The following is a 20561-nucleotide window of genomic DNA, read 5'->3' on the forward strand; positions in this document are numbered from 1 at the left end:
TCCTCCCCTAAATGAAGCAAGCCTCGACACGCGCTTCGAGGAAACGCCCCCTCCATTACTCGACACAGCTTCGAAGCGTCGGCACACCTGGTAACATCACTACTTTATATATATATATATATATATATATATATATATATATTATAGTTACATAACGTGGCCTAATATTTAACCTATCATGTAGCTAGATGGAGAAGAAAACGTCGACACAAGCTGCTCAAATAGAACTCAACTGCAATGGAAAAAAACAAACAAATATGTAAAATGCTTGAACTTCTGGAGTCTAAGTGCAAGAGAAAAGCTAATTTTATGATATTGGAGAAGTAACTTTAGTTTCTGGTGTTGCAGTAATTACATGACAGAAATTTGATAAATGGTGGTTGATTAGTCTTACTCCAGGTGATTAGATTCTCAAATACCTTTGTTGGATTTTTAACCGCACTATTAAAGTTTTATTTGACTGAATCCAGATGGTTGCTTCTCCTCTCTAACGCAACAGACAGCACGCAGGGCTACACTGCAATAGAAAGTGTATGGACGAGAAAACGAGAGGAAAAGAAATACAGCCAATGAAGCATTTGAAAATGTGTACTTTTAATTTTGTTCCCTTGGGGTGGGGTGGAACTTTTCAGGTCTGAGTGAGGAATGAAGGCAGAGTATCACATCAATCCATGACACAACTTCATTTATCATCATAAATACCTTATTTGCAATCATTCATACAGTACAATACACCAGCTCCGCCTAGAAAACATTGATTGTACACAAATAAAATATCTCATTTTTATAAATCTTGGTTCTCTCTTGGCAACAATCTAAAGACTGCTAGTCGTAGTGACTTCATATGCTTGTCACACTTTCTTTTTTTTAACTATTGAAGGTTTCACGACTACGGAACAAAAAAATTCCTATTGCCAATCATTTTGGTGTTAAGGTTAGGAATTTCAACAGGACAGGTTTGGAAAAGAGGAGTCACATTTTGTTAATATTGCTTCGTGGTGGTCAAACAGACCAGGAGCCGGCCAGTGAAACCGTAATTTTAGCCACAAGTCAGGCCAGGGTTATTACCGAGTGACTTCCAATCAAACTAAATACACCTGCAGTATCTGACACACCGACATATACAAATTCCGAAAACAGAATCCACACAAATCTTAAAATCAATTATGATATTTCCATTTCTTTCCAAAAATCTATCTCTTTTCATAATTGTCCTTACGAGCGCAGCATTAAAAGTCAACCCGACATTTGGATTCTGCTTCAGCCGGTTTCAAGATTTACCTCGACAACCGTTAAGCATGGCATTGTGCCAGTCCATGCGAGCTGGCACGCAGAAGGCCAAGAGTGCAGCATCAGTGCGAGCACGCTGATCTGCACCCATACTTTGGATTGCTGCCTGCAATGCAAATACAGAAAAGACGAGAAGTTGGGAGGACAAGCCCATCAACTGATGGAGATGTCGTAGAGCTCCCACTTCTGTTATTAAGAGGCTCTCATGAATTAAATGCAGCATGGATAAACATTCAACATACTGGGTTTAACTTGATTTGACTTTACAGAGCTTTGACGCGAGGAAAATAAACAGCGTTCTGTCGATTAGTTCCGTTTTTTGGGGGGGTACATCAGTTACACATTTGGTTAGCCTGAGGAACAGTTTCATTTTAGTATGTTGTCATCTGCAGAAAGTCATACCGAATGTGAACAATTTTCAGTGTACAATATGTTAATTGCAACAGATTAACACATATTATGAACATAATAAATACAAAGGTACATAACAATTCAACATTACATACAGTATTGTACTACCATGCCAATATTTTGTGGTAATACAGTCTTTTAATCGTCATTGATTGATTGTTTACAACTAAAACAATATTTCAATTGAAGATGAAACAACGGATGAATTATTAGTGTTACACCCCAGCTACTACATTGTAAGACTGTATGCCGAAATATTAAAATGAGTTAGTTAGTTTGCTACTGTAATTTTCAGGGTGAAGACAGATAACCATAGACTAATATATTCTGCTGTAGGAGGACTGAAAGATGCGAACCTGGATGTCAGTGATACGTCCTTGATAACTTTAAAAACACAAACGTAAGACAGAAACACAAAGTGACGTATCGTGTTTGAACATGGTGACAAACAAAAAGTAATAAATTCCACAGTGAGACTCAGCCAATCAATGCTGCTTGAACAACCCATGTAAACGTAGTGAGGGTCATCATCCAATAAACATCTCTATTAGTTCTCTTTGGGTAAATAAAATAAGAGTTAATAAAGACCCGAAACAGTGTAACTTTGGGAAGCTGTGGCAGTGTTTCTTAAATGATTGTTGCATATACGAGCTGAATTCAATAAATGTTCAGGTTACGCGTAAAATCTGTGGCAATTACAGACCAAGTGTCCAAAAACACCAACATATTGGTCAGACAGTCCTTCACTTGGAAACACGGCACATACAGTACAGCCGCCTAAAAGTAAAATAATCAGAAAAAGGAGATGTAAAATTAATCAAAAACTATATTAAACAACATCGTATTTTTGTAAACTACAAACAATCATAATATTTTTTTTCAAAACTGAAACAGTCCGTGATTTGAAATGTACATTGATTTGAAGTGTCAGGATATTCCTTTCCAGTGTACCATACAGATCCCCTTTATGTGTAGTTGGAAATATTTGTATCGTTCTTCCTGCGGGCCACACGTTTATTTAATATATTAGCTCATATATAAGGAGGCACACTAGGAGAGTGTTAAGGTTGGGAAGTTTTTGAGTAGGGTTTTATTGGTTTCACCATTTTTCCTATATTCATCCGTCTGTTACTGAGAGACCGTGTGGGGTTGAAGTTCGACTCGGAGTACTGGGAGCACTTGAGGAGTATAATAATGGCCATAAACATGACTAACACAAGCTCACATGGCAAAAATAGTGTTGAGATAGAAGGAGGTTAAGTCAAGTAGAAGTAGCGGGAAGGGAGAGGTGAACAGTTTCTCTGGGAACAAAGCACAAAGTGAAAAAAAACATGAAGATGAGATAAGAGGCACTAAAAGCACCCTGACTGTTCATGAAACTGGCCACTTTGCTTCCTGCTGCATTTAGCCCATTCATCAAAATACCCTGCAATTCCTCAGTCCAATCCTCCCTCATCTGTCCAATCATCCAGTCACACACTCATCTCATATCTTTAGCCACCAATTTATCCGTGTGTGGTTCCCTCTGTAGTGGTCCTCTGTAAGTTGGGGGGTTTCAACAGGTAACAGGTGGAAGTTGAGAAGGAGGCTGCAGGAGGTCCCGCAGGGCCTCTCATTGCTCCTCTAACCAGGAGGGCTTGTCGGCCCCTGGGGGCCTCAACTTTATGTTGAACTGCTTCAGCGTTTGCTCCAGCTGCTGCTGGTTGCCAGCAAAATACGCCGAAATGGCATTGTGGAAGAGGAGGAGCTGCTTATGCATCACCTTCACCTAAAGAGACAGACACAGGAGAGTTTAGAAACGTGACGTGCGCATGTTACAAAGAACACACGACGACTCAGCCCACACACTGACCTTATTCTCCTCCAGAAACTTGAGTTTAATGGTAACATCCGAGCGAAGACGTTCATACTTTTCCTTTTGGACTTGGTATTGTTGCTGAGCAGCATCGATACGGGCCATGGCAACAGCATCCCTTGGGCCCATACTCAGTTCCTCGAGGTCTGCCCGGTAGGCATCAAACTCCAGTCTAAACACACACAAAAGAGGAGGAGAGGATACAGAGAGTTGAGAAAAATAGGATAGAATTCAAAGATCCGGACAGAATAATTAAAAGTATTAAACATAGAAGCAGTCAGTGTGGCCTTCAAAAAGATTAGGAGATGGAAGCCTTTATTTATAGCAACAAATACAGTCCATTTACTTGGTCAGTTTGGGACATGCACAGTACAACGACATTGCCTCAGGGCTACGTTACGGTCTCTTAGAACGAGTTCTTAAACTATGGCATCTCACCACGCCAACGTCAGATTATTGGTCTCGGAAAGACACAGTAAACACTTGACACAGACACCGTGTCTCCAGTGCGGGGAAGGTGTAGGGGACGAGGTTTCTGACATCACCCCCATCTTCCTGCATTATTGTGAATGTAATGTATGAAATAATAAAATAATATGAAATACTTTTTAAACCTCCAGTAACTGATCTTTTTGGCCACAGGGGGGCAGTGGAAACACGTTGTGAATGCTGCAGTTATTAATTTACACATTTATGGAGTAATAGCTTTCGTTTGGAATTGTGTCTCTGGCCTCTGATAAATGAAGTCCAAGATTGCCTCTCTTTTAGCTCAGTTTTTGGCCTCTGGAGGGAAATATCTGGCTCTTTAGTTGTTAAAATATGCCAGTATACTCACCAGCGCTAAAAACAGCTGCCTGATGCATCCAAAAACAGCATCATGATGGTAGTTAGAGTGAACGAGAGCACTAATGTTGCTGGCTCAGCTAAACGTTGAGATTAAACTCCCAATAAAGCTCTGTAAACTCTGGTTATAATTCTCTATAAACTCACTACAGGCTCACTTTATCACGTCATTTAATACATTGTTCCTATCCACCCTCTTACGACAATAATAATATTGTGTACTAAATATGCTAACCTTGCATTTTCATACATCTTGATTGTCATCAGGGTGTCGTCCATGGTCTTGTTGACTAATGTGTTGATGCTGGACACAAAGAAGTTAATGGCACCAAGTAAAGTCTCCCCGTTCTTACAAAGCAGCTTCTGAGTCTCTGCGTTGTATCCAAACTCGTCCTGCAAACGAGAACAGCTTTTAAAAGTTGTCTAAAACAAACCTAACACGTTTTCTGGCACCGACTAAGCTACAAACAAGATAAAATAAGGCGACAAAGATGTTTCATGAATATATTTTGATCCCTCACCCGAAGCTCTGGAGATTTCTGACTGAGGTCAGCAAAGGTGTCACCCAGCGCGTGCTGTGTCTGCACCATGTTGTAGAAATGGTTGGTCAGCGCTCTGGCCAATCGCAGCACATTCTCATATTTCTTTTTAGTGTCTCTCAGCACCTCAATTTGAGCCTCCAGTTCCAGGTCCACGGTCCGGGAGCCGCGACCGAAACGCTCAGAAATCATTTGCTTTGTGCACTAAAACAATGGAGGGAAAGCCCACAGAGACGTCAGTAACACAATGCAACTCCTTTCTGTGACTGTATCATACTCTATAGGGACACGTTGTTGTTTCTGTGTCTGGGTGAGAAAACACAGTAAAGGAAATAATTTGATTCCAGAAAATCCTCAGGCATGCACCAAAATAAAAATTACCATGTCGCTATTTATCATAAAGCTTTTATCTATTCATAGTTTTACTCATTAGTCAACATTACAGAATCTGAGATACCTTGTAAGTGTTGAGACCCCATTTCCTCATCGTTTCTATTTTTTCTACAGCAACACCGCGGGTTGTTTCTTCTGCCATTGACGAGCTGCTGCTGCTGTGGTGCATGTTGGAACCTGAAAGACGAGAACCAAACGTAGCAACACAACAACTTGGTAAATAAACATGTGCAACACTTAAGTACGGCAATTTCAACCGAGCTAAGATTGGACCACAGGAACGTTTTACTACAGAAACGTGCTCATAATTTCGGGCATTTAAGAAAGACAAAACTGAGGATGTCAAAGCCCTTATACCACCGAGACATGCATAGGAGAGACAAAGTCAGCGAGCCAATGAGTAGCAGCAGAAAGCAGAGAATTAACCTGGAAGGAAATACTGATAATATCGAAAAAAAAAAAAAAACACAACCTTGATATTATCGACACAAAACTCCTTCTGTAGGGCAGCGACAAAAGATGAAGATTTGCATATTTTCATTTCTAAAATGTCTCTGATTAACCTCTGCGGAGGCTGTTAACTTCACCCTTTTTCCTCCCCAGTACCTTGGTATTCATGTGATTGACTTGCTATAGGGCAGGTGGCAGAACTGCTACTTCGCCTGGCCTTCATACGCAGGCCTGTGATAGTGGATGGGTGGCGGATAAGGGAAGGTGTGGATGAAGGAATCATTTTGGATGTTTGAGTATGAATTCGGGTGGGGTGAGGGAGTGGGATTTACATTGGGAATTTGGTTCGTATTTAAAATTACAGGAATGTTCGGGATTGGGATTTCAATAATAGTCGGACATTAAAGGTTTAAACGTGAAACATTAAGTTGAAAAAGTGTGACAAAATGAAATAATAATGTAGGAGGAAGATGTGGGAAAAAGCAGGGAGATGCAGAAAAGACAAAACAGTAAGATGAGAAAAAGAAGAAGATAAGGCTCATACATGTAGGAGGGAATTGCGAAAGAAGGTGGAGGACAAAGATAGGCAAGTACAAAGATGAAAAGACCAGATTTAGTGCATGACAATCAGTGAACAATGCAGACAAATGAGTGATGATGATGACAAGGACTGTTCTGAATTGCAGCAGTACTTCATGGTGTGACACTAAAAAAAACAGACAAAGCTTCCATCAAATAATAAATGGAAATAACTGACATTAGAGAAGTCAAAATATATATATATATATATATATATATAAAGTTTATGTCAATGATATCATATGAAAGGATAATAATGTTTTGCTACAGAGAGCTTCAGAAGTTATTTTAGTGAGCTATACTGTGAAAAAACAAAAAGTGTACACCCATTAAATAATTAGCTTACAAGAGAAACCAGTCAGAGAACAGAGGAAATATGTAAAAGAAATGCTGTGATTGAAAAAAAGCCAGAAATTGTCCCAAAATAAGCAGCAGGCAGAAGTAAGTATATTGCCCTTCTCTCTACTGAAAAAGAGAAAAGGTGATGAAAAGCGACAGAGAAGCTGGTTCCCAGATTAAAAAAAAAAAAAAAAAAAAAAAAAAAAAGACAGACTATTTAGAGAACATCTTTCCAAAATGAGATGACATTTTTCAATAAATAAGAAACTCAAAATTACAATACGTTTATTGCTGTTAACGGAAAAAAGCCCTCGCTTACAAATTTACCAAGAGTAAAGACTCTAGATTCTGTAAATAAACCCTGTCCCCCCCCAAAAAAAGAGATTCTAGCACATTTTGGAAATAAGCTCTCCATTATTAATAACAATTAGGTCTAAGCCACCTAATCCTGTAACTGGGATCCTTTTGTTAAACTCAGCATTGTAGCGCACAGCGGGGCCTGAGAGACAGAGGGGGACAAAGATACAGAAATATAAGTATCAAATAAGTAGTGAAGCGAGTGTTGTTATTTCCCTCTGAGACTGTGTACAGGGTCACAGAGAATATTAAATCAATTCTAAATAAATAAATAATATTTCAGGTCTATTTCTCATTCGTTATGCAGCAAAAAAGCAAAACAAAAAAGAAGCAACAAGCAAAACAGGCAAAAAAATAAACTGCTTATGAGCAAGAAGAAACATGGTTAATAATTAATAATGATAATGAATGGATAGTACCACTGTTTGACATAGAGGCATGCAAGTGTTGACATGACATGCCCTCTAACCACCGCCTGACATTTACAAACTGTGATGTATGTGACAGTAAACTGTTTTTCCCCAGTAGTGTTAGTCAATCTGAAAACGTACGATCCTCACAGTTGAGACATTTTTCTGATGCATATCCTCAAGGTCAGACCGTACCAGTGTGTTTGTGAGGGAGAGGAGTGGATGAAAGGACAGGGAGGTTGATTAATGTGTCCAACACACGACAGTATTATCAGACACCGAAACACAGCAGAGCAGTTTAGAACCACGGACGCAAGAATTGTAAAACTGCTGCATTCATAAAAGTAAAGTCGTGTTTAAGTGTTTTCCTGTACAAGTGTGTGTTTGCGTACTGGGGCCCTCTATGCCATCACCTCACTCCAATGAAAGAAATGAGGCGACTGCATTGTTCACACTGTGCTGTTGTCACAGCCATAAGCAGTGATTTTCATCAAGTTCATCATCAACTGATAAGCCGGTGCATATTGATGAGCAAATTAACTGCCGCACGGTCTTGTGGGGTGACTGACAGGAAACGCCAAGTCAGAGACAACACAGAGTTATAGGAACAAGTTAGAAACGAAGGTGCGGCTGACTGAGAAGATGTCAGGAACGAACGAGAGAAGCAAAAAGTGAAGTAGAGACTCTACCTTTGATTGAGCTGGTGGGGATAATCCCCTCTGCTGTTCCCCCATAACCCCCAGATACAATGCTAGTCTCGTTGAGATTGGGACCCGACACCATCACCTGCTGTAGGTCCTGAAAAGTAAGTAAATAAAAAGAAAAGCAACAACAACAAAGGGGAGGATAAAGGGTTTGGAGTGGGGTGGGGATATGTAGACAGGAGATTATGACTCGAGTGTTAAAATCAGACAGTAGACAATGTAGGTTAAAAAACTATTCACTAGAGTGGGACAAACACTACCATGTTAGGAAGGTTAGGGAAGCCAACAGGGGAAACTAGTGTGTGTGAAAGAGAGAAAGATTTAAGAGCCTGTCAAATATTAACCCAACTGAGCCAAATCCCCAGCCGTGATGCTGTTGAGAGTAACCAAGAGGACTTCTAAACACAGCTGTGATAAATGTAGGAGTCTAACCCAGGCTATTAAGCAGGAAATACTTGAATGAACCATCTTCTCCCTCCAAAATAATCACCATCCAAGGCTGCGTTTAAGCTGTGGATCAGGAGGAGAGCTGTGTTATGAGCCACACAATCCCTCTCGAGTGTTTTCCTTAATTTAAGTCATCGTTCTCTTTTGTTTCCCTTCCTACTCAAGTATCAGCTAGTAAAGAAAAATATGAAGGCTTACAAGGAAGGAAAATCTGGCCTGTAACAGATTCCTCAACAAACCGTCACTCATGCCTGTAAGCAAACCTCTTATTTCAAATGCAATTAGAAAACTATGCACAGTAACCTAAAGGTCCAACATTGTATTGATCCAAATTTCCCAGCCTAGGTGGTCTTCAAATACTGTACTGTGAAAGTGCCCAAACGCTCAGTCAACCAAGAAGTGCACATATCCAGTATTCAGCAACTGCACCATTTCTTGGACTGTAACTTTGTGACGTTACAAACTCACATTCGTGTCATATGTATCGTCTCAGTCATTCCACCATGGAACTAGCAAACTACAGGACCAAAGAAACCCTGTGATTGGCCTGCTCGTGCGTCACTCAGGAATGAATCCGCCAATCAGAGACAGGATCATTGATATCAATGTACATTGAAGACAGAGAAATACTTCATAAAACAGATGTAAAAAATACATCGATATTGTTTTTGGTGCTTATAACCAAAACAATATCTTTTAACAGTTATAAAGACTGCAAAAAAAAAAAACTTTATCAGAAAATATAAAAGGAAGTGTACAGTAGTAGCGGGATTTTTTTTTTTTTCACAAATCTCAGTCTTAAACTCTGCAGTAAGTATGTGATAAAGAATCTACTTATCTACTCTGGAAGGGAAGGAGCTATTTCCTTCCTGTAAACACAGTAAGTCTGACACATGAAAATGAGGTAAAAATACAACTGCTGTAGTTTGTACTCTCAGAGGTCAGATGTATCAAGTCTCTGCTTTGGGGCATTATCCGTTTGTGGTGACAGACCTTACATAGTGGAGCCTCTCTTGACTGTCTCGCAGGAACACGACGACATTTCAATTTTTTTTTTAACGCAACATCAAAACGGAAAGCAAATTCACACAAGCAATACAGCATTAGTATGAAATGATGATTATTAGTATGACACCCCTTTTTTGTTTTGTCAACCAACACCCAGAATCTAGGCTACATTAGACGACGCACACTGGACGACTCTGGATCGAATAATGAAATGGAATCAGATTGTTCAGTTGAGATCCAAGTGTTGGCTGCAAGTTATTTGGGACGTTTGAGAGACTCCTTCTAGCTACAGTTAGTAGAAGTCAGGTCAACAAGCTGCACAGTGGTTTGCCATTAAAAAGAAGTAGATGACATTTTGTGAAATAAACCGACATAATGATGCAAGGCAATTTAATACCCCTTAAAGTCAAACCACTGAGCAGTACCACACACCACCAACAAAACACACACACACACACACACACACACACACACACACACACACACACACACACACACACACACACACGCACGAACGCACGAATGGCCTGCTCACCCTGGTGCCTCTGGAGCTCCCTACCTTCTCATCTAAGCTCCACTGCAACTTTGCAGCCTGCACAGAGATGGACGAGGAGGGGGAGGAGGAGTGGGGGAGGGAAGCGGAGGGGGGAGGGGGTCGACATACACAACAACAGCAACGGAAAAATAAACAAACAGAAAAGGAAAGGAGACAAAAAGAAAAATCCATGACTGAAATCATGAAACAAGACAGAACGATGTGTAAAAAAAAAAAAAAATCAATAATAATAATAATAAAAAAAAAAAATCATCAAAATGTCCACAGACAGCAGCGATGCAGCATGAAGAGCAGCGACGAGTGATGTCACAGCAGGTCAGGGTTCATTACTTTGATGATTTCTGTTACAATTTCAAGGTAGATAATGTAGTCCACAGAGTGAACATGATTAGCTTTCCTACTCCGATGTGTCACAGGTTTGCCGTGACATTTATTCAATGTCAGTGACTGAAAAGAAAATACAGATTCTGATGCAAAACTGTAAAGATTGAATTCACGAGACACAGACAGTGACGTCAACATTAAGGGGGAAAAAAATAAGGAGGGAACTGTGCAAACACAAGTTTAATTTTAGAGTGCAGTTTTAAAGTGCTCAAGAACTCCAGGTAGCACACTGTATTAACCAGAGGAGACAACTGTCTAGTTTAAAAATGATTCATAACCAATAATCTAACCGATAAGCCAAATGGAGAGGATCGTAGCAGCAATGCAACAAAGACCGTTTTCGACATTTAACTTCTTGCAAAGATGGAAATTTCAACCACACAATGAGCCAACACCCCGAAAATATTTTGAACAGAAAGGATAAGGTCCTTTGTCGAGTACATTTTCTCCTTCAGTCAGTCAGTGTGTATCCTCATTTTTGAGATCTGCCTCATGTTGCGACATCTGTTCAGTGTGGGAGAACGCTGACGCAGACACTGATCCTTCACGGCACAATTTGTTTACAGAGTGTCTGTTCTCCGAGATGAAGGAAACTACAGCAAGTCATGCAATGGATTACGGCTAAAAGGTCTGCTGTAATATATAACAAATCACCATTTTGCAAAATTACTGACCCACTTTCCAGCTCTATCAAAACACTGGGATGTGTATTTTATGTTGATATATTTATGAGCAAACGTAATCACCTCTGAGCGATTGTGTCTAGCAGGAAGAGCATCTTTAAATGCTGTAGACACCAGTGAGCCACTGTGATGCATCTGATACTTTTGCCAGGATCCTGCTGACTGTCAATCCCATCTGTGTCACTGTCAGGCTGCCAGTCACCATCCTTGTTCTGTCACAACTGCAATGCTAAAACATCTGAAACCAGACTTCTACTCTTCCTTAACCTGCCAATCTTCATCTGTGTGTGCAGGAGCCATACACACTGCTACAGCTTTAAATCAAGTGCTGCACAGCAGATATCAATCTGATCTCAGAGGGCTTTCACCCAAGGACAAAGCACTGCCAGTTTTTGATTAATTGCAGAGTTGCTATGACAACTGGTTAATATCCAGAACTAAACAGTGCAGCTGAACACTTCTCATACATTAAAACATTAAACTGAGGTAGCCACAAAAAAAAAAAATGGTTGAATATTTGCTTCACCATCTGAGCCTGCTGGGCAGGAAGGGTTTTCTTTTACTACTTGAGCAGATCCCCATCTTGTTTGGTGAGCAAATAACACAAAGAACTGCCAGTGCGTCCTCCAGGATCTTCAGTCTTGTTTGTCCAAGAAGGTGTGACTCGAGTTGCAGGAAGATGAACAGCCTGTTCCAACTTATTGTGTGACATCACTTCACTCTTCCTTAATCGAGGATACTAACAATGATGGGGACAAAATATTAACGCTCAACCTTTGCACTGGATAATAGTGTTGTTTGCCTTCAAACGATGCCCCCGATGCACTCTCCTACCGATAGTCCCTATCTGGAGAGCAATATCTAACATTTCAGTTCAACATCGAGTGTTAAGGCAAACAAAGCACATCAGAGGTGTGTCTGTAACCTTGCGCATGAGGCCGCGCGAGCTGTTAGTGGGAACAACCGGTTTCCAAGGAGACAGCTGCACTCAAACACCTGATTTCCCAGCAGGATTGATTTCCACAGTAGTAGCTAAGCAAGCTAAGCGACATGTGGATTTGTGGCAGTGTCAGACGGACAACATACAATAATTCAACCGAGACTGACAACCATATTTAACTCCACAGTATGATCTGGAATCCTACTTCTAAACAGCCATTCTGCAACGTGGACAGGAAAACTGATATAACGAGGCGAAGTGAGACTGTTCAAGACTGACACCTGTATTTTCTAAGAATGGTTCCTGTACATGTTACCAAGAAATAGTACTGTAGTGTGAACGGTATGAAAAGAACAAACACACTTGGCTAATGTTGCGATAGCTGAGAATAAATACCCAGAACTATATCATCAACTTCAAAAAACTGAAGAAGTACAATTTTCTCCACACTGTAAAACCAACTATAATACCAGCAGCAGGCTGAAGTATGCAGGTGGAGATTTTTTATTTTTTTTTGTGTGCTCTAATGTGAATGATACAAACTTCAAGGATAGTTTTTGTATCACTGAATGTGACATCATCATGGCTAATTCTAGAATTTCCAGAGGAGAAAAACTATGGCGCAGAAAATCTGTGTAGTATCATAATTAAAGTACAGCCGGATTAAAACAAAATACAACCTTACACGTCCAAAAAAATTGATCACTGAAAAACCACATCACTCCTTTTAGAAAAGTTTAAAGCAAACTCTCAAAATGATGAAACAGCAAATAGCAAGCAAAGGTCTAGCAGAAGATTCATTATGCTCGTTCATCATTTATAGTATAAAATAAAATACTGACGAGTAAATGGATACATAAATCAATAAATCTGCCTCCAATGTACTCTTCCGTTTGCTGCAGTTTGGTTTTGAGAATGTCAATTGTGTTTAGTTGGCTCTGGATTGCAAGTAGGTAAACACTAACAGTGTACACATTTGTATCCTTGTGTAACTGTTTCAAATAGAAAAAAACAACAACGAGACAGGCTGGTCTTAAAATGGTACACAAAGTAGTCTGTCACTCGATACAGCAGCTGTGACCTACCTGTTCAAGGCTGTCGTCTTCTGCTAGTGTCCCTGTGTCACCATTACTGTTGATGGGAATCTCCATTGTGGCAGCTTTACTCATAATGCTGTCTGTCATAATGCACTATATCTGTGAGACAAAAAAAAAGGAAAAAGAAGAGATAAAACATCATAACTGCAAACTAACTGTATATTAATGGAAAAAGGCAGGAACGGAAAGACATGAATGCTGCTTTGAAGGGGACACACCGAAGAGCCTCGTCAAAACAGCCAAATCATTACGCAGATGGGAATATAATTATCATAAACAAGCGCGGAGGTGGTTTTCAAAGAGCAAGGTCAGGATATAAAAAACACCTATGAAAGCCCCCCCGCACACACGCACACGCACACACACACACACAGGAGCTGTCTTGCTTGAGTGGCCACTCTAGTCCAAAGCTCTATTACAGGACCGTATTTTACCAGCGACTGCTCCCTTAAAAACCCTGACGAGGGGCATACCGCACAATGTTTACATCAACATTGTTTGGTCATTCTCACAGATCACATTGATTTGGCCTGCTACATATCACACACTTACGTACAACCAAATACACATAATAACATTTGCAAAAGATGCTGGACAAGCAGTGATATAGCAGCTATTTTTGGTTGGGACAGGAATAATGAATCCACAGCCTTATGAATTCACTCCCACAAACACTAATGAAGAGTCTGTGTGCGTGTGTGTGTGCGTGTGTGTGTGTGTGTGTGTGTGTCTGATAAAGTTGCAGATGATCGTGCTAAACTGAGGACATTTTGAATGCCTACAGATGTGGATGACGACAGTGTATTGCAGAACAGGGTGTCAGTTAGAAAGGTAAACGTTACACCTGGATGGACACACGCAAGGTAATAATACAGTAGCTGATTAATTATGGCCCTGTGGGCTGTTTGCGGTTCTTCTTGTTCTTCGGACCAACAGAAAAGGCTTCGAAGTGGCATTTTCACAAAATGTGTGTGGATTTTAGATAGTAGATAATTAAAGCTGGAGAACAATCAGCATCTACTCTACAAATGTAGCATTACTGCACACTTTGTATTTGGCTGCAGAAAGATGAAGCAAAGAATCAAATCCAGTTAGTTAATACAGTCTGGTCCCTAATCTGCTCTTTGCCGTGCGAGTTTGACTCATCGTTAATATTTAGACAGGATTTGGGATGACCGATCTGAACCGTATGCAAAGCTTTGTCCCATTTCATGCCTTTGACTTAGGTGAGGTTAGGTAGTTACTTTATTAATCCCCGAGGGGACATTTTTTTCACTACAGCAGCATACAGAAGCAATAAGTACAAAATGAGTTTTAGGGTGTCTGGAAGGTAAAACAAATAAATTCATCAACATGTATATGATATATAAATGATAATGAGTGCATGGTTGGTGTGTATTATGTCTGTATATGACAGGAAAAAAAAAATCTGAATTAGTTTTTAAAAGCGGGGCTTGTTGTTCATGAGATTTGCTACCAGGTCAAGCAGGTTTATGCCAGATGGATCACTTGCTGGCACGGATATCATAGATGTTGTTTGAAGGCAGGTACCAGTGCTGCTTGTTTACATTTGCTCTGACCTCGCCTAAGTTGTCTTTTCCATCATAAACGCACACTTGGCCATGTCCAGTCCATTTCCTGAGGTTGGACAAATCTTTGTTGACTTTACACATCAGTTGAAATTTTGCTTCTCTTGCCCAACAGCAGCCAAGTGGAAATAGTTTGCCATTGTAAAACTATAGTAGTGTAGACACGGAGCAAAGCTACTCCGTAAGACAATGAAGGTTTTCATGGACCGAGCCACCCAGTCATCTGAAATCTGATAAAAGCCTGGACCTCAACAGTAGTCTTCAGTAAGTGTCCACTAGGGCAGGGTGACATGAACAACATTTAATAACTCTATGTTTTTGACCAAGTACCTCGACACCGGTAATTCAACAATATTTTAGGCCTATTGGTGTTTCCATAAAATGTTTAGGCAGCAAGATTTTATGATTAAAAAAATAATATCCCCCACATTTAATTAATGTGAAATGGAAACAGGGTGGGCCAGACATGAGTTCAAATATTTGTTATTGAAAAGTTAATTATTAGGAACGCATTGTTCCAAAACAACATTACATATCCATTTAGCAACAGCTACATTAGAGGCAAACTGCTATATTATTCCTTACAATTAACAACTTATGGGCGTTAATAATCAACGTCAAAAGTTATAATTAACTTGAAATGAAAAGCAAAATAAATAAAAGTATCCTCATGACTGACCTGCATTTAATTTCTAACAAACACTACAAGTGAATGGCAAAAATTATGTATATATACACACATGTATATGTATGCTTATATGTATATATATTTATTTCAGTTTATGGCAAAAAAAAAAGAAGAAGACTGGGAGCCCTGACAGGTGCACCTGCACAGGTGTAGTTTTCTTACCCAGCAGGGAGCGTTGGACGCAGGCCTCCAACACAGTGGGGGGTTTATTAAACCCGTAAAAAACAAAATCGGTCGGTATTTGATGGTGCAATTCATACAAACAGTATTTAAGGCTGGAAATGAATCTGATATCTAGAAAAGGCCTGTTTCCAGTGCACACATGCAGCTGTTAGAAAGAAGCTGGTAAACAAATCAGTAAGTTTAACGTGCGAAGCTGGCTGCTGAACCACTGTCAAAATGTGAAACCCTCTTTACACAGAAAAAAAAAACAAAAAACACAACATCGTCGTGTTTCAGCCGGTTTGGTTGACTTACGGTGTGCTTGGTCCAGTCGTAGAAAAAAAACCAAAAAAAAACCAGAGCTTTTCGGGGAGCTAACGCGTAAGCTACTAACAGGCTAACAGCAGTGCATCCCAGTTCACGCGCGGCTTAGAGGAGACTGCTGTGTCTTTTGTCAGTCCGAGGGGTCGGAAATTGTCCGTCGGAAACAACGCGGTGCTCTTGTTCAAAAATATTTCAGTGACATAGCTGGGTAAAGTCTTGTTGGAACCGAGTCGGTCTTCGGACTCTTCATAAATAATCTTGTATCTTCTGTTTAATGAAGCCAAGGAGAAGGAACGCTTCACGGAACTGACGACATCATGGAATTCGTGCAGGGGACGCGCTCCTCCAAAGAACGTCTATTTATGAGAGGATGGATCACTCGCGACGATTGACGTGAAGCTATCTAGTGCGAACCATAAACTGTACCTTCATCACTGTCAAACTAGTTTTAGCAAAATTTCACTTTTACTACTTGTATTTATTTATAAATGTATAATGCTGTATAAATTAATAATTTAGTTATCATTATAGATCTTTTTTTTTTTTTTTTTTTTTTTTTAACATGCCCCTAACAATATGTTTTAGTCGCCTATTCAATGAATACATTTCAAATAAAAGTAAAAGACGTTATCAACAGTCTCTGGCTACTGTGGTTTCAAACACATAATTCACAGTCATAATCATTAACAGTATAGGCCGCCTTCATTCGTATTAAACGAATTGAATTGAATTTCGAACGGAGTGAGGGTTCTTCATTTTTCCACATCGTAGCTACAACCCATCTGTGGCAGCATCTCCCAGGTGGTGTGCACAGGAAGGACCATACTCCTGATTGTTCAACATGAACTCAGGTGAGTGTTTGTCGAACGTGTTTTTGTACCAGTGCCACAAGAACTGTTCGGACTTATGAGCACTGTGAATGGAAAGGTTTGGTGTAAACTCCTTTATTGTGAGAAAGCCTGCCCCCTGTGGCTGCAACTGTAACTCCACTTAGATCATATGATTGAAACACTTTCCAGACTTTCTGAAAGAGGTCTTTTCAGATTGTTATGTGAGGTATAAATGCAATAATGTAGCATTCAGATAATTTGACATTCTGTAATTTGACAATGTGGGTACGGGAGAACTGAAAAAGATACGGGTTATATCATCTCTGAAGGCGGGCAATATGGCATGGTTCCTTAGCTGTTAGAGATTTAAAAAAGTACCCCAAAAAAAGTAAAAGAACAAAATGTGAATGTTTGCTAATAATTTCAGTCACTGAGGTGGCATGATTATAGTAGGCTATTATTGTATTGCCAAATATATTTACTTAGCCTAAATTAAGTCTGAAGAGAACAGCAAGGATTTAGTTTTTTACCAAATTATGCCTTGACACTGATATATTTACATATTTAATAACAAAAAAGGCAAATGTATGTGGTAACAGAAAGGTGCTATACTATCTCGTCTCCATACAGATAGGCTGCAGAACAGTTAGCTGTTCAAAAAAAGAGAATACCCATTGTATGGAAACAAACATGTAAATGCCACATCCCACCCTAAACAGTCAGCCTGTAATTAACATACAGTAGCTTGATACAATGAGACAATCATGTAGTGGGGGTATACAAAAGAAATGCCTTGTGCATGCCTGTAGTATCATTAGCTTGACACAATTATAGACATTTTTGAACACGTGAAGTTTGCAGTGAAACAAGAGGTAGCTGAGAACTCTCATAACAAATGCATTCTTTTATAAAAATATATTTTTCTCTCCTTGATTTTACATTTCTTAAGTGAGTAGGGTGTTTATTTTCATCCTCATCACTAGCGTGGTACTCCTGCTTATGTTGCTTGTAACTTCCAAACATCAGGCTGTTGCGAGAGCACAACATACTTACAATACTGCCCTCTGTGGATATGTTTTAGTAAGTGATTTCCCAAGCAGGAAAAATGTGTTTGGCCTTCACTGTCCTGTCTTTTTCCTTCAGTATACTCAGTATTTTCATATAAGATCCTGTGTAACCTCAATAACTCTTTTTAATGTAGCCACACACACAGACAGTCAGACTCTGTGAGAATTATTCTTGAAGCGTGCAAAAGTAATTTTTTGGTTTTAAAAAAGTAAATTGAGTTTACGTTATACTCATTTCAACAAGAGGATTTGGTTGTCACAAGGAATTAAAGTGAATTAGTAATTTTTGAATGAAGAGATGATAACAGCCATAGACATACTGACAGTCTCAATATGGATCTCATCCCAGAGAATGGCGCATTAAAAATGTCTTCACAGAAGTGGGTAAAATTGTAAAGTTCTACTGTAAGGACTTTAATATGTTAAGTACCATGAAATAACCCGTGTTGTGATTTGGCGCTATATACATACAATTTTATTGAATTGAATTGAATAAAAGATGAGGGATAAAACCATTAATCACCGACAAAGTGCTGCAGCTGTTTGTGCCAAGAAGGACATTAATACTTTTTGGATGTTACAGTTCAAGCCTACTCAATTCCCTCACAATGCACCGGGGGATCATTTCTGTATGATTCAGCCTCCTGGTGATGACAGAAATGCAGTGAATGAGCATAACACAGACACAAACAGGATACTTCTTGATTTGAATATAGCGTATGTGTAAGTTATGAATGGAGGTGATTTTACAAACACTGACAGGCTGAGAAGTTTCAAAGAGCTTCTGCAGTCATTTTGAGTCTGAGGAAGGAGGTGGAAAGTAAAAATGAGGGAAAGAATGAGTGTTTTATTAATGAATAGATGGGAAGTTGAAAGAAGTGTGGAGCCAAAAGAAACTCTGGCAGTATTTTCTGGAAGGGAGTGTGACATATCATATGGGAGCATTTTACTAATGCAAGAGTGTTTGAAAATGGTACGAGTTTTCCAGCTGTCAGAGTGTAATTTAAAAAAAAAAAAAAAAAAAAAAAAAAAAAATTGGTGCCAGTGTCTATCACTGCATGTTCCAGTGAACATGGCATAGTGTTTTGTGCAGTCTCTTCTCCTCTTCTTTATTTTTTTTTTCATGCCAAGTAATTTAAAAGCAACAAAAATGTTTTACTGCTTGCGGACATGTTAATCACATGTGCCATAATTAGCTACAGCTGTTGCTACTGCAACAATGTGTGTACAGGGCTGTCCACCCAGATTATAGCCTCCAGCCGTCACACTCCCACTCCACATCGGCCAGTTACCATCAATTCCTTTCTTCTAATTACGATTGTGATTCACTCTAATGGTGTAGTGAATTTTTATTATTGGACTGAGAGGATTTATTGGCTCTTCTGTGTTTTACATGAGATTACAATACTTAAGAGGCAAGCAAGTATGAAAGAAATGCATAATATTTAAACCTTCCTTTATAAAATAAATGGCTTTACAAAAGGTGTGTATCCTCTTTCTGATGGACACCAAGTGAATTTAAATATAAATTACTGAAAAATATTTATCTCAAAAACAGAAGTTTTTTACTTTATCTTTATGATGTTATAACTTTATGAAGTTCATCTTTAAAAAAGGATGTCAAGTTGTAAAAAAGAGACACGCTTTAAAAGAGTTTTCATCTAAATATCAAACCCTGTGCCGTAGAGGTTAATTGATTTCAAAGAGGCTTATTTAAAAGTACTTTTTACTTTCAAAAGCCAATCCACCTTAACTTCAAATCAAGGACTGTTATTCAGCTAGTTTGTTCTTTCCGTGCTCAGTTTTATGTTTCATTTTATGAATGTAGGAATTTCACTTCATATTCATGCATAATAAATGCTCAATTAAATTCTTTCTTGCTATAAAATCAAAGGAGATTGTGTCAATTTGTGTCAAATATAGTGCTAAAAAAAATCATGAGGAAAAAGATTAGGGATAACATGAGCATACAATATTGTTAGACAACCATTCTTACAGTTGTTTACTCTTTACTGCTATGGAAAATGCAGCGTTAGCAGTTTGAAGCACAAAGGAGGTAAGTACATATTTTTTTAGTTTAATGTCAGTTGTAGAAAGTGACGGAGAAACTTTTTGATCTGAGTTAGTCAGTGCCCACAAGAAGCGTGAGTCTGGCCGTGAAGCGACTATTTACTGGAATTGAAAGATGTTATTCCTGACTCAGTCGTTTGTGTGCAGACTCACCTGTTGACTCATGTAAAGACTCACGCAAATTTAGGAAAAATCTCATACAGACACTTTTTTCAGCTAAAACTGAGCATGAATTAGAAATCGTTGCATTTTACATTTTTAACTTAAGAGCAGAAATGTATCATAAGTCAAGCATATATTTAGTCTACTGTATCCCATATCTTATTCAACACAACCTCGAAAACATTGACAAAAAGCCTTTTGGTTAATTAAATACCTGATATATCCTCATGGTGGCACCATATCCCAAACTTAACCCCCCCAAAAAACAATTGGTCTGTAGTATGTAAATATATACAAAGAGCAGATTTCATAGAAAGCCACTGGAGGCTGGCAAAGATGCCTTTGCTTCCATCATCAAAGAGACAACTCTGTTAGAAGCTGTTC

General features: G+C 39.2%; 1 protein-coding gene across 3 annotated transcripts; it reads right to left on the minus strand.

The window, feature by feature from the left end:
• Positions 1-572: 572 nt before the first annotated feature.
• arfip2b (ADP-ribosylation factor interacting protein 2b) lies at positions 573-16369 on the minus strand. Of its 3 annotated transcripts, none has more exons than XM_069146306.1 (9): positions 16040-16369; positions 13274-13384; positions 10185-10217; positions 8156-8264; positions 5396-5508; positions 4921-5142; positions 4635-4792; positions 3554-3728; positions 573-3469 (listed from the first exon to the last, which is right to left on the minus strand). In XM_069146306.1, the coding sequence occupies exons 2-9, from the start codon at positions 13370-13372 to the stop codon at positions 3314-3316; spliced, it is 1065 nt and encodes a 354-aa protein (XP_069002407.1). In that variant the 5' UTR covers positions 13373-13384; positions 16040-16369; the 3' UTR covers positions 573-3313. The 3 variants fall into 3 exon arrangements, with proteins under 3 accessions (XP_069002407.1, XP_069002405.1, XP_069002408.1); XM_069146304.1 differs by having other exon boundaries at positions 10161-10217; XM_069146307.1 differs by lacking the exon at positions 10185-10217.
• Between the last annotated feature and the right edge of the window lie 4192 nt (positions 16370-20561).

Source organism: Embiotoca jacksoni, unplaced genomic scaffold (assembly GCF_022577435.1).
Source record: "Embiotoca jacksoni isolate LCO1_2020_lvr unplaced genomic scaffold, fEmbJac1.0.p SCAF_13, whole genome shotgun sequence".
Classification (NCBI taxonomy): Eukaryota; Metazoa; Chordata; class Actinopteri; family Embiotocidae; genus Embiotoca; species Embiotoca jacksoni.

Excerpts from the sequence above, each read along its gene's own strand:
- arfip2b (XM_069146304.1), bottom strand. The coding sequence starts at position 13,372 with ATGACAGACAGCATTATGAGTAAAGCTGCCACAATGGAGATTCCCATC. Across the intron at positions 8,265-10,160 it reads GGAGCTCCAGAGGCACCAGG|GACCTACAGCAGGTGATGGT; the intron begins GTGAGCAGGCCA and ends CTTACTTTTCAG. Across the intron at positions 4,793-4,920 it reads AGAAATCTCCAGAGCTTCGG|GACGAGTTTGGATACAACGC; the intron begins GTGAGGGATCAA and ends TCTCGTTTGCAG.